This window comes from Pelophylax lessonae (genome assembly GCF_965119305.1).
Source record: "Pelophylax lessonae genome assembly, chromosome: 3".
NCBI lineage: Eukaryota > Metazoa > Chordata > Amphibia > Anura > Ranidae > Pelophylax > Pelophylax lessonae.
The window spans coordinates 608833968-608849866 of NC_138770.1; the positions used below are offsets into that span (position 1 = coordinate 608833968).

Here is a 15899-nt window from a genome sequence, read left to right on the forward strand (position 1 = left end):
CACTAACAGGCCAGAGTTTAGGTATTACCTTGGGGAGATGCAGACTAGAGTACTGCAATCACTGAGCAGCAAATTATATCACCTGGGATGTATTTCAGTTATCTTGCAAACCTGGCCTGTTAGTGGGCCTTGAGGACCAGGGTTGAGGACTAAGGATGTAGATGACCTGATTTCTGCTTCCTGGCTCCCACTGCTGGAACATCCACTTGACCATTGGATCTGTAGACGACACCATAGTGTCGATCATTTTAGACTCTGAAAGGCATGCAGTTGGGAATAAGACAGGGCTGTTCCAGAACATCGGGATCCAGAGACAAAGCAATGGTCCTCTTGATTATATCGAACTGAGCCCCGAGGCACACAAGAGACAGAGTGGGCTCCAGGTGTCTCCTTTCCAGAATCAGCCGCCAGCTGCCCTCTGTCTTGGGACAGTAGGAGAAGAACATCCAAGTAACCATGCAGGTGTATGCTCCTTGCTTTAAAAAAAGACCTTAACAAACAATAAGATCTTCAAAATAGACAGGGTGATGTTGAAAGCCAAAATGGTAGACAAGCAAGCTGGGGATGGTCTTGATCTACAGCAAACCGAAGGTCTTCTACAATGCGCACATGAAAGTAAGCATCTTTTGGTTTATTGGAAATGAGCCAGTCACCTGGCTGGACCCCCTATCTTTTTATGAAAATTGGTTTAGGTGCGCAAGGTCTAAAATCTGCCCCTGCAAGCATATACTCTTGATTGATTGATTGCCCTGAAGAAGGAGCGTGGCTGCCCTCCCCCAGGCAGCACGCATGCTCGGAAACGCATCGCATACAGATGACGTCATCCTTATCCGACTATCTACCAAGCCTCGCTGTCAGCTACTACACCGAGCCTGCTTCCTGTTTTCAACTCTGCCGTACTTGCTGGCCACGGCGAGGAGATCTCGGTTGCAGTGGGATGGATGTCTAGGACTGGATGACGATTCCTCATCACTTCCCTACATCGGAACTTTGTCTATGGGCATGAATATATGCTTGCAGATGTGAGTGTATCATTTTATTCATTAAACTTATCATAAAAAGTCTGCACTTAGAGGCGCCTCTGTCTTTCTTTGTTCCTTCCTTGGAGTGGCTGACATGGCGGTGGATGTGGCGCCTAAAGGAGGATTCAGAGCTTCTGCTATGAAGGCTGGACCTTGACGGTGTCTAATGATGACTATATTTGGAAGCAGAATGTTGATGTAGTGACCTAATGAGGTCTTTATCATCTCGTGCATTGTCAATCTGAACTATAAGTACTTAAAAATAAAACAAAATAGGGTAGAAAGGAAAAGGTTTAAAAACCCAAAAGGAATGCCCAGGCAAGTGAGAAAAGGAAAGGGTTAAACAAACCCTCTCAGCCCTGCTACACAAGGGCTGGCTACCAGGGGGGGGGCAGTGATAAATCCGTAGTGTGGAAACTGCACAGGCAGCCAACCTGCACAGGTGATAGAACCATCAGGATCTCTCACACACACAGGCAGCACACAAGGGTGTTATTGCATGTTATTGCAGAGCATATACCTGTGACGATTGCACACAGCATTTAGGGATACTGCTGCAAGCTGCCCATGGAGAAATCCCAATATCAACAGTACTGATTGAATTTCTCCACTGTAATGACACCACCGCCACCCATAGCGCACATGCGCTGAGTCCCTGGGCAGGAGTAATCCAGGGACGCCAGGTCGGAAGAGAGAGAGCAGCAAATTGGAACACAAATGCGCTCCAGCCGCCATAGGCTGGAAGACACTAGAGCCATGGAAAAAAAAAACCACACACAATAAAAGTATACATCCCCGCACACGGCATTCCCCACGACCATGCCTGGATCTAGAAGACGCTGCTGCACAGGCCCGGGGCATTTATGGCCACCTGCTAATAGCAAGGCTGTTTTGCCGTACTGAGCTGAGGAAGTCGATTGGTCGACGAAACACGTACGGGGGAGGAGCATGGTCACACACACTTCCTCCCTGCCTGTCATGTCTGCAGTAGCTTAGTGCCTTAACATGTTTTGGTGTGACGTTACATCTGCTACCAAATCTTCACTTGGACATCCGTGGTTTGTCTATTATTCCGGATCATCTATCTACAGTATATCAAGCTGTTTTTACCCAGGTGCTGTATGGCACTCTGAGTCCTACTGTTCTGGTGAGCATAATACATCTCCACTCGCAGTTGGTGTTGGGATCCACTGAGCACTTGATCACTACCATATTGGACAGTCATACACCTGGGATTGTTGATTTTACGTTTATCCTAACCCATCTGGACCATATTATTTGGACTTACCAGTATTGACTATAATGATTATTCACTTTCACGTGTTTTTTCTATTTTGATTTATATTATATGTTCACTAGCGCTGCACTTTTGGGAATTTCTCTATATTTAATCCAAAAGGTCGATAACTTTTTAGCAAATATATCCACCAATTTTATAGCCTAGATATCTCCCTCATAGTGTGGCTACCCCTCCAATGTGGTTTGAAACCCTCGATGATCATGAATGATGTGCCCTTAGGGTCTCTACCATGACATTGATCGTAGTGTTTGGATAGGCTGTGTTTAGGGAAACCTTTGTAGATGTTAGCAATATGTTCCCTCATCCTTACTTGAAATGATCGTACTGTACAGCCCACATAATGTAGGCCACATGGACAAGTGATCAGATAAACCACATTTTTAGAGGAACAGGTTACAAATGTTTCAATGTTATAAGAGTTACCAATGACATTGGAAGAAAATTTGGTATATTTTCTGTTCCTCATGTGGTTAATATCACAAACCCCACATTTTCTACAAGGATAAAAATCCTTCATCTGAAAGAAAAAGGTGTTTTTTTTTTTTTGGGGGGGGGGGGGTTCCACTATATTGGGAGCAATTTGTAACCTAAGAGGAGGCAATCCTCTAAAGGTAATTGAGGGTAATTCAGGCAGTTGAGGGCCCAGAATTCTATCACTCTTCAAGATGTCACTGTACTAATGACACTGGCAGGGAAGGAGTTAACATCAGAGGCTATCAAAGGGTTAAATGTGTTCCCTGAGAGTGCTTGCTAACTGTGTGGGGGATGTGCTTTGACTGGGGGAAGACAGAGATCCGTGTTCCTGCTTAGCAGAAACATAGGATCTCCATCTTCCCCTCTGACAGAACGGCAATCTGCATTGTTCACATAGGCAGACATCTGTTCTGCCTTTCTCTAAGAACAGGGGAGGACTGGGCCAGGGGGCAGGGGGGCAATTGCTCTGATGCCCCATAAAAAGGCTGCACCACTTCTGCCACAGACATGCCTAAAGGATTCCTGGTGAAGAGAATTAAAAAGTCCCCACTACTGACCTACTGAATGCGGATAAAGACAAGGACAGAGCGCAGACCTCCCCAGCATGGATGGTGTAAACTGTGTCTGAGCAGAGGCCGGTTCCATGCCCCACTGGAGACTCTCCTCCCCCTGCCAGCCCCAACCGAGCTGTCCCAGCTCCCCCAACTGCCCCCTGCTGGCCAGGTCAGGAACCTGGATTCGGGCAGTGAGTAGAGAGTACCTGGAGTGAAGCTTCAGCCTGGAATGGGGGTCAGGAGGAGGCTAGGGAGAGGGAGAGTGGGAGGGGGGCCGAGTCGCTGCACCATGGGCTTCTGGTTTGTACTTGCCCCCTGGGCCGAAAGTTGCCAGTCAGCCCCTGCTCGGGAATGATCACCGGCACTTTGATTTTGCAAATTGGCTGGCATTTCAGTGCAGCAAAGTCCAAGCTCAGCTCAAGCAGGAAGTTGGTTGCTCACTGGATTCTTTTTTTTCTGTGCTTGTAGCATTTTTAAAGACATATAGATGTACATTTAGCCCTCATTCACACCAGTGCAATTTGTCATGAGATCTGACATGTCCAAATCGCATGACAAGTTGCACCCCATTGCCAGCAATGGACTCGTTCATATCGCCGCTACTCATGTTGCAGCGATTATGAAAAAGGTTCCTGTACTACTTTTTTTCCAATTTCATTGCGACTTACATTGACTTCTGTTAAAGGAAGTCACAAGCCGAAATAAAAATCGGCGGTGCAATTGCACTGATGTAGTGCGATTTCAAAGTCGCACCAGTGTGAACCACGACTAAAAGGTCACCTTGCAAACATCACTAAACCCAGCATTTGTTTCATAATTCAGCAACAACCATGACTCCCTGATCCATGTACTAACCTATTACCTGTCTTCCCCAGTTCTGGCAGTACGGGCAGTGGGTGGATGTTGTGGTGGACGATCGGCTGCCAACAAAGAAAGGGAAATTGCTCTTTGTAAAGTCAACAGCAGCCTGTGAGTTCTGGAGCGCCCTCCTGGAGAAAGCTTATGCCAAGTAAGTGCAATGTGATGCCCCACATTTAGGAGAAAATGAAAATTCTTCCTTGCACAGTAACTTCTACCTTGGCCAAATATGTGATTGTTAAAAGTCCCATGCACACTGGGTGTTTGCTCAGCTTCTCTAAACGCTCTTCTCTTGGCAGTAGAAAAGCAGCTTCAAAAAAGCAGCTTAGCCGCTTGGACATTTATTAATTTCATTGGCCAGAATATTATATTTTTCTGGCCCTTGAAATGAATGAACGTTCAAGCTAATGTACCTAGCGCTTAGACGTATTTAGATGCGTTTGCACGCGTTTGGTGCCAAAATGCTCCTCTCCTGAATGTGCAAGTGATCATAAGTTCAAAAGCACCATGACCCCATTTATTCCTGTGAATAGTATACACTCAGTCCGTTCACCCAGAAGAGTGCAGAACCAGCCAAGAAACATGGAGGAGCACAGGAGTGTGATGATGCTCATAGTTTATGGCCAACAGATGACATAGAACGCTTCAGGACTTTGCCAGTGATTTGCTGTATCACCATAGGCGTAGCATCAGTGGTCGCAAGGGTCGCACATGCGACCTCACCTATGCTCCAGGGGGCCCGTGCGGTCGCCCTGTCACTGTGATGGGGCAAGTGACTGGGTCAGAGTGCAATGTCAGCAGCCAGGAGATCCCCCACAAAGTATTTGAATAAGAAGCTTATGACAGACCTGAGTGGAGCGGAGAGCCAGAGAGTAGTGGAGAGAGGAGGGGATGAAGCCATCCCTGGACAGGAAAGTGTCAGTGCTGACAACCAGGCGGGGACCTACACTGAGCTGTCACAGGGCTGAGCAAGAGAGGGGGAGGAGGAGTGAGGGTAAGACACTGGTTGGACTCGGATCCATGCAGAGAACAGACACACACTGCCCCCCCCCCCCCCACCACCACTTGCTGACACTCTCACACAAATGAGTGGCTGTGAGCTCCAGAGACAAGATGGTGGGGGGGGGTTCAGTAATTTCCTGGGGGGGCATATGTCATTACTAGGAAGAGGGCACCTATCATTACTTGGATGTGGGGGACATTTGTCTTACCTGGAGGGGGAACCTCTGTTACTACCTTGGTGTGGTGAGAGGGGGGTTGATTTCTTACAGTTTGGGGGGAGCATGTGTCATTACCTGGTGGGGGACGGGGTCTTGTGTGATTACCTGGTGGGGGGAAGGGGTAAAGGGGGTCATCTGTTATTATGTGGTAGGGCAGTCATCTGTCATTACCAGGTGGGGGGAAGAGGTAATCTGTCATTACCTGGTGTGGGAGGGGGGGGATGTGTCAATACCAAGAGCATGAGTCATCTGTCATTACAGGAGGAGGGAGTCATCTGTGATTATCTGCAGTGGGGGCTTCTGAAGGAGGGGGGTCATCTGTCATTAACTGGTGAGGGGAAGGGGGTCATCTGTCATTACCTGGTAGGGGGAGGGGGATCATCTGTCATTACCTAGTGGGGGGGGGGGTCTTCTGTCATTACCTGGTGGGAGGGAAGGGGGTCATCTGTCATTACATGGTGGGGGAAGGGGGTCATTTGTCATTACCTGGTGGGGGGAAAGGGGCATCTGTCATTACCTGGTGGGGGAGGGGGGTCATTTGTCATTACCTAGTGGGGGGGGGGAGTCTTCTGTCATTACCTGGTGGGGGGGAAGGGGGTCATCTGTCATTACATGGTTGGGGAGGGGGGTCATTTGTAATTACCTGGTGGGGGGAAGGGGTCACCTGTTATTACCTGGTGGGGCTGGAGGGGTCATCTGTTATTACCAGGTGGGGGGAGGAGATAATCTGTCATTACCTGATGGGGGGCATATGTCATTACCAGAAGCAGGAGTCCTATGTCTTTACAGGAGGAGGGAGTCATCTGTGATTATCTGCAGTGGGGGCTTCTGAAGGAGTTGGGTTATCTGTCATTAACTGGTGAGGGGAAGGGGGTCATCTTTCATTACCTGGTGGGGGAGGGGGATCATCTGTCATTACCAAGTGGGGGGGGGGAGTCATCTGTCATTACATGGTGGGTGGTAATCTGTGAAAGAGATGTACACCGCTCAGGCAGTTGGAGCTTCACAGCCAGCTATGGGTGCAGGACCTCGGATCGCCACCACAAATAGGATACAAGAGAAATGGCCGCACACCAAGCGATGGCTCACGATGAAAGGCTTTATTAAACAAGGATGCAAGGTACAGCAAAATGGATGGTAGACATGTTTCACACGACTCACAGCGTGCATGTTTACTACCAGGTGAATGTCTACCATACATTTTGCTTTACCTTGCATCCTTATTTAACCACCTCCCACCCGGGCCATTGTAAATATACAGCCGGGTGGGAGTCTCCTCCTTCTGATCGGACGTTCCGGAACGTCCTTCAGAAGGAGAGAGATCGCGCTGCCGCGGGCACCCGCAGCGGCGCGATCTCGATGTGTCTGTGTCCCTCGGACACAGAGCAACATCATTCGGCAGGAGGGCCCTGTGATTGGCCCTCCTGATTACATGACGGCTGTGTCCAATCACAGCCGTCATGTAATGTAAATAGAGCCGTTGTAACGGCTTCGATCTCTTCTCCTCCTGACAGATCCTGTCAGTGAGGAGAAGAGGGATGATCGGTGCTGCAGTGGGGGTGATCAATGAGTATTTCTAATTACTCACTGATCACAGGGGGGGGGTCTGTGCTGGTAATCAGAACATTGATTACCAGTGCAGCCCTGGGGTGGGGGAGGGGTGCCACTAAGCCACCAGGGATGCCCACCTATGACCACCAGGGATGCCCACCATGGCCACCAGGGATGGCAAGCAGGGCTCAGAGAGCCCCCCAGTGCCCTCCCTATCAGTATTGCCCACCAATGCATCTATCAGTGCTGCCCACCAGTGCCGTTATTTCCATCTATCAGTGCCGCCCACCAGTGCCCATTATTGCCCACCAGTGCTGCCTATCAGTGCCCATCAGTGCCGATCAGTGCCACCCATCAGTGCCGATCATTGCCACCTATCAGTGCCCATCAGTGCCGCCAATCAGTGCCCATCAGTGCTGCCTATCAGTGCCCATCAGCCCTGCCTATCAGTGCCCACCAATGCTGCATATCAGTGCTATCTATCAGTGCCACATATCAGTGCCCATCAGTGCTGCATATCAGTGCTACCTATCAGTGCCCATCAGTGCTGCATATCAGTGCCACCCCATCAGTGCCACCCCATCAGTGTCTCCTCATCAGTGCCTGTCAGTGCGGCATCATCAGTGCTCATCAGTGGAGGAAAAAACATATCTATTTACAAAATTTTATAACCTAAACAAAAAAACTTTTTTTTTTTTTTCAAACTTTTCAGTCTTTTTTTATTTGTGCACCAAAAAAGAAAAAACCTGACGGTGATCAAATACCACCAAAAGAAAGCTCTATTTGTGGGGAAAAAATGACACAAATTTGGTTTAGGTACAATGTTGCATGACCGCGCAATTGTCATTCAAATTGCAACAGCGCTAAAAGCTGAAAATTGGTCTGGGAAGGAAGGGGGTTTAAGTGCCCAGTATTGAGGTGGTTAATAAAGCCTTTCATCGTGAGCCATCTCTTGGTGTGCTGCCATTTCTCTTATAGGGTGGTCATCTGTCACTACCTGGTGGGAGGGAAGGGGTTATCTGTCATTACATGGTGGGGGAGGGGGGGGTCATTTGTCATTACCTGGTGGGGGGAAAGGGGTCATCTGTCATTACCTGGTGGGATAGGGGGGTCACCTGTTATTACCTGGTAGGAGGAGGGGGGTCATCTGTTATTACCTGGTGGGGGGGGGGTCATCTGTCATTGGCTTGTGGGGGGAGGGGGGGTCATTTGTTATTACCTAGTGGGGGAGGGGGGTCATCTGTCATTACCTGATGGGGGGAGGAGATAATCTGTCATTACCTGATGGGGGGAGGAGGTAATCTATCATTACCTGATGGGGGGCATGTGTCATTACCAGGAGCAGGAGTCATATGTCTTTACAGGAGGAGGGAGTCATCTGTGATTATCTGAAGTGGGGGGCTCCTGAATGAAGGGGGTCATCTGTCATTACCAAGAGTAGGCAGAAGGCCATGTGTCATTACCAGGAAGAAGGATGTCACCTTTCCCCAATATCTTGCACCTCTAAATCATTGCCGCCTGGCCATGAGAGAGGTAACTGGATGCTGTTTAATAATGTATTAAAGAAAGGTGTTTTTCTTTTTTTAAAGAAAGGTGTTTTATGTATTTAAACTGTTTCTGTTGCAGTATGGCAAGGGTTACACTTTAAACCAGTGGTTCTTAACCCCAGGGGTTCGGTGAGTCAGTCTCAGGGGTTCGGCGGGGGGGCAACAGGGCAATTGCTCCCCCCGAGAAAATATTACTGATTGTGAGGCCAACCCCCCCCCCCCCCCGGGAAATCAGAGCTGCGGTCGGGACGACTCAAGCCATTACACATAGACACTTGACGCTCTACCACCTGTACCTCCCCCAGCAGGTTTCCAGCCTATCTCCTGCAGTCTGCTTGCTGCTTGAGATCGCGCCCGCCTGGAAGAGGGAAGTGTGAGCAGCTGAGCAGAGGGAGTCGAGTGAATGTTCCTGGAGGTAGGCTCAGCTAGCTGTACATGGTGGATTAGTTTGCAAGCACCTCTATGCTAAGTCTGCTGAGTTACTGCAGCTTAGCATAGAGGTGCTGTTAGCTGACAAATGGAAATGCATGTCCTTTTCATTTAGCTCAATAAAGCATTGTGAATGCCCCCTGGTGTGTGCCCTCCTGATACCCCATGGTATGCCCTCCCAACACCTCCCCCCCAGTGTGTTCCCTCTTGACACCCCATGGTATGCCCTCCCAACCCCCCCCCAGTATGTGCCCTCCTGATACCCCATGGTATGCCCTCCCAACACCACCCCCCCAGTGTGTGCCCTCCTGACACCCCATGGTATGCCCTCCCAACCCCCCACCCCAGTGTGTGCCCTCCTGACACCCCATGGTATGCCCTCCCAACCCCCCCAAGTGTGTGCCCCCCTGACACCCCATGGTATGCCCTCCCAACCCCACCCCAGTGTGCCCTCCTGACACCCCATGGTATGGCCTCCCACCCCCCCAGTGCATGCCCTCCTGATACCCCATGGTATGCATTCCCACCCCCCCCCAGTGTGTGCCCTCTTGGCTCCCCCAGTGTGTGCCCTCCCAACCACTGATGTGTGCCCTCCTGGCACCCAGTGTGTGGCCTCCTGACTCTCCACTGGTGTGTGCCCTCACTACCCTCCCCCACAGTGTGTGTCCTCCTGACCCTCCCCCCAGTGTATGCCCTTCCAACCCCCTGGTGTGTGCCCTCATAACCCCCGGTGTGTGCCCTCCTGACCCTCCCCTGGTGTGTGCCCTCCTGACCCTCCCCTGGTGTGTGCCCTCCCAGCCCCCTGGTGTGTGGCTTTACTGATCCCTGTACACTGTCCTATCCTCTGTCCTGTCAACTCCTGTCCTCTGCCCTATTCTCTGTACACCGTCCTACAGCCTACTGACCACTCTATCCTTCCCTACAATCAACTGACCCCTATACACTGCCCTACATGCTACTGGCCTCTGTACACTGCCCTACATGCTACTGACCTCACTACACTGCCCTACAAACTACTGAGCACTGTACACTACCCTACAAACTACTGAGCACTGTACACTACCCTACAAACTACTGAGCACTGCAGACTGCCCTACAAACTACTCACTACTGCACACTGCCCTACAGCCTACTGACCTCTGTACGCTGCCCTACAGCCTACTGACCTTTGTACGCTGCCCTACAGCCTACTGACCTCTGTACGCTGCCCTACAGCCTACTGACCTCTGTACGCTGCCCTACAGCCTACTGACCTCTGTACGCTGCCCTACAGCCTACTGACCTCTATAGGCTGCCCTACAGCCTACTGACCTCTGTATGCTGCCCTACAGCCTACTGACCTCTGTACGCTGCCCTACATACTACTGACCTCTGTACATTTTACTTTGTATGATACGTTTAATTCAGTTCTGTAAACAACACCTTATTTTCTGGCAGTGCCCCTCCCGAGACTAGATTCATAAAATCACATTTTATTTTTCCAATTAAGAAGGGTTTGGTGAATGCGCATATGAAGCTGGTGGGGTTCAGTACCTCCAACAAGGTTAAGAACCACTGCTTTAAACAAAATGTAAATAAATACGTGACTGCCATACTTATTTTCACTGTAGAAGATATTGCACCAAAGACCGTTCTTTGCTGTTTTATTATTTCAGTACTGGAATAATTATAGACACAATTTACCTCTTGTATTATCACGCAGGCTGAACGGGTCCTATGAAGCTCTTAAAGGTGGCTTATCTTTGGAAGCTCTAGAAGACTTCACTGGAGGTGTCGGAGAATTATATTCCTTTGAAAAAGCACCAAACAATTTGTTCCAGATCATTCGTAAAGCCTTGAACGCAAAGTCCCTGGTCACCTGCAGCACTGTGAGTCCCATCTCTTCTTCTTCTCAAAAAATCATTTTATATTGGATTAAAAAAAAAATAATTCCTAGCAGGGACAAGTCTATAAAATTTAGCACACCCCCGTAGGGACTGATCCTGCATAGCCAGGCACACCAAATTTTCACAAGCACCCAGAGCCGGAGAACAGTCCGTGACTTCGTTTTTTTTTTTTCATTAGAGGGTTAATAACTTGGACAGGGATGGGAGGTTATGGAATGCTCACGTGAATTCAGCAAAACCTCAGGGACATCTTCCTATTTACACCTATATACAGTCTCCTTTACTCTCCTCCAGGCTCCAGCACATTCACTTACTTGCTCCAGCTGAATCATTCTGATTTATTTGACAGGCTCCCAGTCAGATTAGCAATGGCCCATTACAGGCAGGAACTCATAGTCCTTTTTGTGTAGCACAGTTGTAGTGAAACAGCTTGTAACCTCTTTGCGGCCACTGATCCCAGCACCACCTCTTCAGGCACTGCCAACCACCTGATTGCAGCTGCACCTTTCACCAGCCCTGGCTGTCTCAGTTCACTAGCCCACCTGGCTGACTCTCAGGAGATCTCTAGGGAAAGGCTGAAGATTTAGGCAGACCGCTGTCTTCCACGGGGACTGGCAACGTGTCTCCCAGCAGTCTTCCCCTTTGGTAATCCCCACAGTGTCAACTACTCACTCTGTCCTTTCTTTTGTTTTTGTGCGTTATGGCAAGATCCTTCCAGCACCTGAGCCCCGGTCCAAGGCAAGACCCCCCCCCCCAAGACTTGGGGGCACCCTCGAGGGCCACAGACAGCCTCCTCAACACTGTATCTCCATCACCCAACTGCCCCTGCTGGCATGGCCCATGTCTAATCATGGAGTGGTCCCAGCTCTGCCAGCTTATCTCTGAGGATTGGATAAGGCTCTATAAATCCTCAAGGCAGCTCCTTCTAACCTCCATCCTCTAAATATAGAAGATTCTCCAACCTTCTAGACCAGGGGGAGGTACCAGAGAGCTGCCCGGATATGTCAGAATGAGTCACCCAGCCCTGGCCCAGATTCCATAGCTCAGGCTTAGCCCTGAGCTAAATGTTTTTTTACCCACACTATCTTCTAGCACACACTAGAGGCTTCTACAAAAGTATAGTAAACTGTACAGACGTTGCCAACAAATATGTAGACAGTGCTAAGCACAGAGCATCATGAAAGTCCTCTGTGTTCAATTTGTATTTGTAAAGATGTTACACAAATTACAAAAAATAAAAAAATCAGTATATGAGGCAGCCCATAAATTGATTCTTTTTCTTTTGTTCACCCAGCAGGCTGAACATTAAGGTGGATGGGGGAATCCTTCCCGCTATGATATTGTACTCTGACAGCAGGGAGACTTCTCAACCATCAGAATACAATAATCAGTGTTGCCCGCTATAGCCAGCAGCACTGATCATTCAGAGAAACCAGCTGGGTTGGCCGAGCGCAGGGATGGGCCGCGGGCGCCCTGTTATTGACCTAACGGGGTCATGTGCGGGAGGCGGGGCTTGCTTGTTACCAGAGTCCCACCTCTCTGCCTGGCGCGCGCTGTGTCTCTTCTTCTGCGGACCGGGCCACCTCGTGTGTCTAGCAGAGGCAGAGCAGATGAGAGAAAAAAAGAGCAGGCTGCTGTTCGGCATAGGAAAAAAAAAGAGGCATTCAGGAGGCTGCAGGGTTGTTTCCTGAAGACCTGACAGTGGCTGCTTAGCCAGATTATGAAAAGAGGTAACCAAATATTGCTTTTCAGAACATTGGCTTTTTTTTTTAGTGCTTACCTTTTCTGAAGTCTTAGAGCCGGTTCCCACTGAGGCGATCCGACTTCGGGGGGCGACCTGTGAAGTCGCGTGCACCGCTGTGCACCGCGACTTGCAGGGACTTCACATAATGGAAGTCTATGCAAGTCGCCCCAAAGTAGTACAGGACCCTTTTTCTAAGTCGGAGCGACTTGTGTCGCTCCTATTAGAACGGGTCCTGTACTACTCAATGGACCGCGACCTACCGCGACTTGTCAGGCTGACAAGTCGCCTGACAAGTCGCGCTAGTCTGAATGGGCTCTTAGAGCGTTACTGAACTACAATTTATTTTTTAATACCCTGCAAGACAATGCATATTGTGCTAGTATCATTTGCACAGTAGCACATTATAATATACTTACCTTAAGTGCCGGTTCACACATATGCGATGCGGGAACCCTGCGAATCCACTGCTGGTACTTGCATCGCATTCAACTCGCAGGCAGTTCACACTGCCATATGCGAATTGTTGGGGGGGGGGCAATATAAAGTTAACGACACCCCAGATCAGCTCGCATATCACAGTGCGAACTGTCAGTGCGGACATGAATCGGATCACATAGGAGTGAACACCCATGCGGTCCGATTCTGGTGCGGACCCAAAAAAGGGTCTTGTGCGAGTTGTGCACGAATGTGATGTGAATTCAGCCATACAATCTGTATGGCTGAATTTGCATCATACAGTCATCGCATGTGATTTGCAGAGCAGTGCGTTCCGAATCACATGTGATGACTGACATCGCACAAACCGGGACTAAAACTAAGCTCTTCCCCCAGCCGTCCTTCCAGGTTCACATATTGCAGCCATCTGATTGGCTGCGCAGCCATGACCTCACTCCTGTGCATGACTGGCTGTCCTCACCACACACTGCTCACTGACTGGCTGTCCTCACCACACACTGCTCACTGACTGGCTGTCCTCACCGCACACTGCTCACTGACTGGCTTTCCTCACCGCACACTGCTCACTGACTGGCTGTCCTCACTGCACACTGCTCACTGACTGCCCGCACACTGCTCACTGACTGGCTGTCTTTACCAAACACTGCTCACTGACTGCCTGTACTCATCCCACACTGCTCACTGACTGGCTGTCCTCACCGCACACTGCTCACTGACTGGCTTTTCTCACCGCACACTGCTTACTGACTGGCTGTCCTCACCACACACTGCTCACTGACTGGCTGCCCTCACCACACACTGGACTCCGGGAGCGCTAAATGTCCATTGGTTAGGGGTCGTTAATTACTTGTCTTGTCCCAGGCGCTGACAACCCATGCTACTCCACCATATATATATACTACCTTAGCCTTTCCAAATACCTCTAGGACCACGGCTGGTGTGAGGAAGTGAGCCGGCGCCTCCACTATTTGTCTTCAGGCCGGGTTCAGAGGCACAGGTGTAAGCCTGCGGACCAATGCTGGACCAATGCTGAAGAAGTAGGTGGAGAGGCACCACAAAAAACTCTACTCCTGCCACCAGCCAATAGGGGGGCAGCAATAAAAGGTTTCGCCTAGGGTGTCAAAAATCCTTGCACCAGCCCAGCCGTTCTGTCAGTATGGAAGACATTGATTCTGTGTTCCTGCAAAGCCGGGACAAGGATCTATACCTTCCCTTAGTAAAAGCACCTCCCCCACAGTAAGAAAACACTTGTTAGGCGCATATTTAATCCTTTGATTGCCCTAGATGTTAACCCCTTCCCAGCCAGTGTCATTAGTACAGGGACAGTGCTTTTTTTTAGCACTGATAAATGTATTAGTGTCACTGGTTCCCACAAAGTGTCAAAAGTGTCACGGGGTCCGATCTGTCCTCCGCAATATCGCAGTACCGCTATAAGTCGCTGATTGCTGCCATTACTAGTAAAAAAAATATATATATGTCCACGGATTTATTTTAAAATCTGTTCACCTTACTCTAGGGAGGAGTTATGCAAATATCCAAAAGCCCTGATAAGTTGATGTGAGTCTGGAGGAGTGGGCAGGCTGTATTTGCGTGCCCTAGGCAACACTCACATTGCTTTAAAGAACCAAAATCCAGTGAATAAAAGAGGCAGAACAGGGAAAGTAAGGCTGGGGAGGAAAGTTTGGATGATGCTGGATATCCTTTATCCAGGAAATGCCTTACTGCAGCTTCCAATGTACACCGTGGGAAGCTCAGGGTGTGCAGTGAATTTAGAGTAAGGTGGAAGTAAAGGAAACAGTAGTACAGTAAAGGAAAGTAGCCTCTACAACTGTAGAAAAAATGATAAAAAACCTTGCATGTTCACTTTAAATCTAAAAATGATCCTGCTTTTCCCTTGTAACAGAAATCGGACTATGGATCAGGTCAAATAGTTGTGAGCACCAATGTCGTGAAGAATCACGCATATTCTCTGATCGGTGCTGAAGAGGTAAAGAATTAGCAGCTGCCATTTTCACCGATTGGTGAGTTGTGGTTCAGAGCTATACTATGCCAGTTTATGTGCTGTGGATTGTGTGTTTCAGGTCAGTTATCGTGGAGAGACAGTGCAGATTGTCCGAGTGAGGAATCCCTGGGGTTATAAAGAGTGGAATGGCGTGTGGAGTGATAAGTATGTTCTACCAAGTTGATGTGGTCAGTCCAATCAGTGAAACTGTCAGATTTTTGTTAATATTTTCCTGTGGTGGGTCAACTGGGGACTTTGGGGCAATAAAGGCAGCTCTTGGTGGTGACATTTTCATGGATCAGGCCAGACTGAATAACTGCATTTAAAGAGATTAAAATATATCTCTTATCTAATATACTGTAAGAGATATCACCTCATATCTCTAATCTAAGTTGCTTACTGTAAAACATTTCCAGTGTAGCACATCCCCTAGGGAGCCACTAGTGGATTTAATCCTATTCTCCCACACACAGCCAGGCACTCAGCATTTTCCTCTTTCTTTCCCAGTCTAGCGGTTATTTTAGTTTTTTTTTTTTTTTTTTTTGGAACCATAAACTTGGATAGGGAACATGAGATATCCCAGAACTTTTAAAAGGGATAACTTGAGGACTCCAACATTTCTGGCTGCACTTCACAGAACTGCTGGCTGCACTGCCCAAATAACTGAATGTCCCATAGGATCTCTTATTCCAGACTTAGCTACACACAGTCACTTTTCCTCCAGGGTCAACTGCTCACATATCCACCAGGCTCTTTCTAGTGAGGGAGATGTAGACTCACACCACCATAAGACAGCTGTTCTCTTCCCCACCAACTTCCTCCTGGCTCTCTTCCATGAGCTTCTCCAGACCCAACT

General features: G+C 49.0%; 1 protein-coding gene across 1 annotated transcript in view; it reads left to right on the forward strand.

Moving 5' to 3' along the window:
- Nucleotides 1-15899, forward strand: part of LOC309550643 (calpain-8-like) — a gene marked incomplete at its 3' end in the record, with an annotated part of 108715 nt that overhangs the window by 12336 nt on the left and 80480 nt on the right. The window contains exons 4-7 of the mRNA XM_082250980.1: nt 4226-4359; nt 10658-10823; nt 14945-15028; nt 15123-15208. Of these exons, the coding sequence (XP_082107106.1) occupies nt 4226-4359; nt 10658-10823; nt 14945-15028; nt 15123-15208 (470 nt within the window). The remainder of the gene's footprint in view (nt 1-4225; nt 4360-10657; nt 10824-14944; nt 15029-15122; nt 15209-15899) is intronic.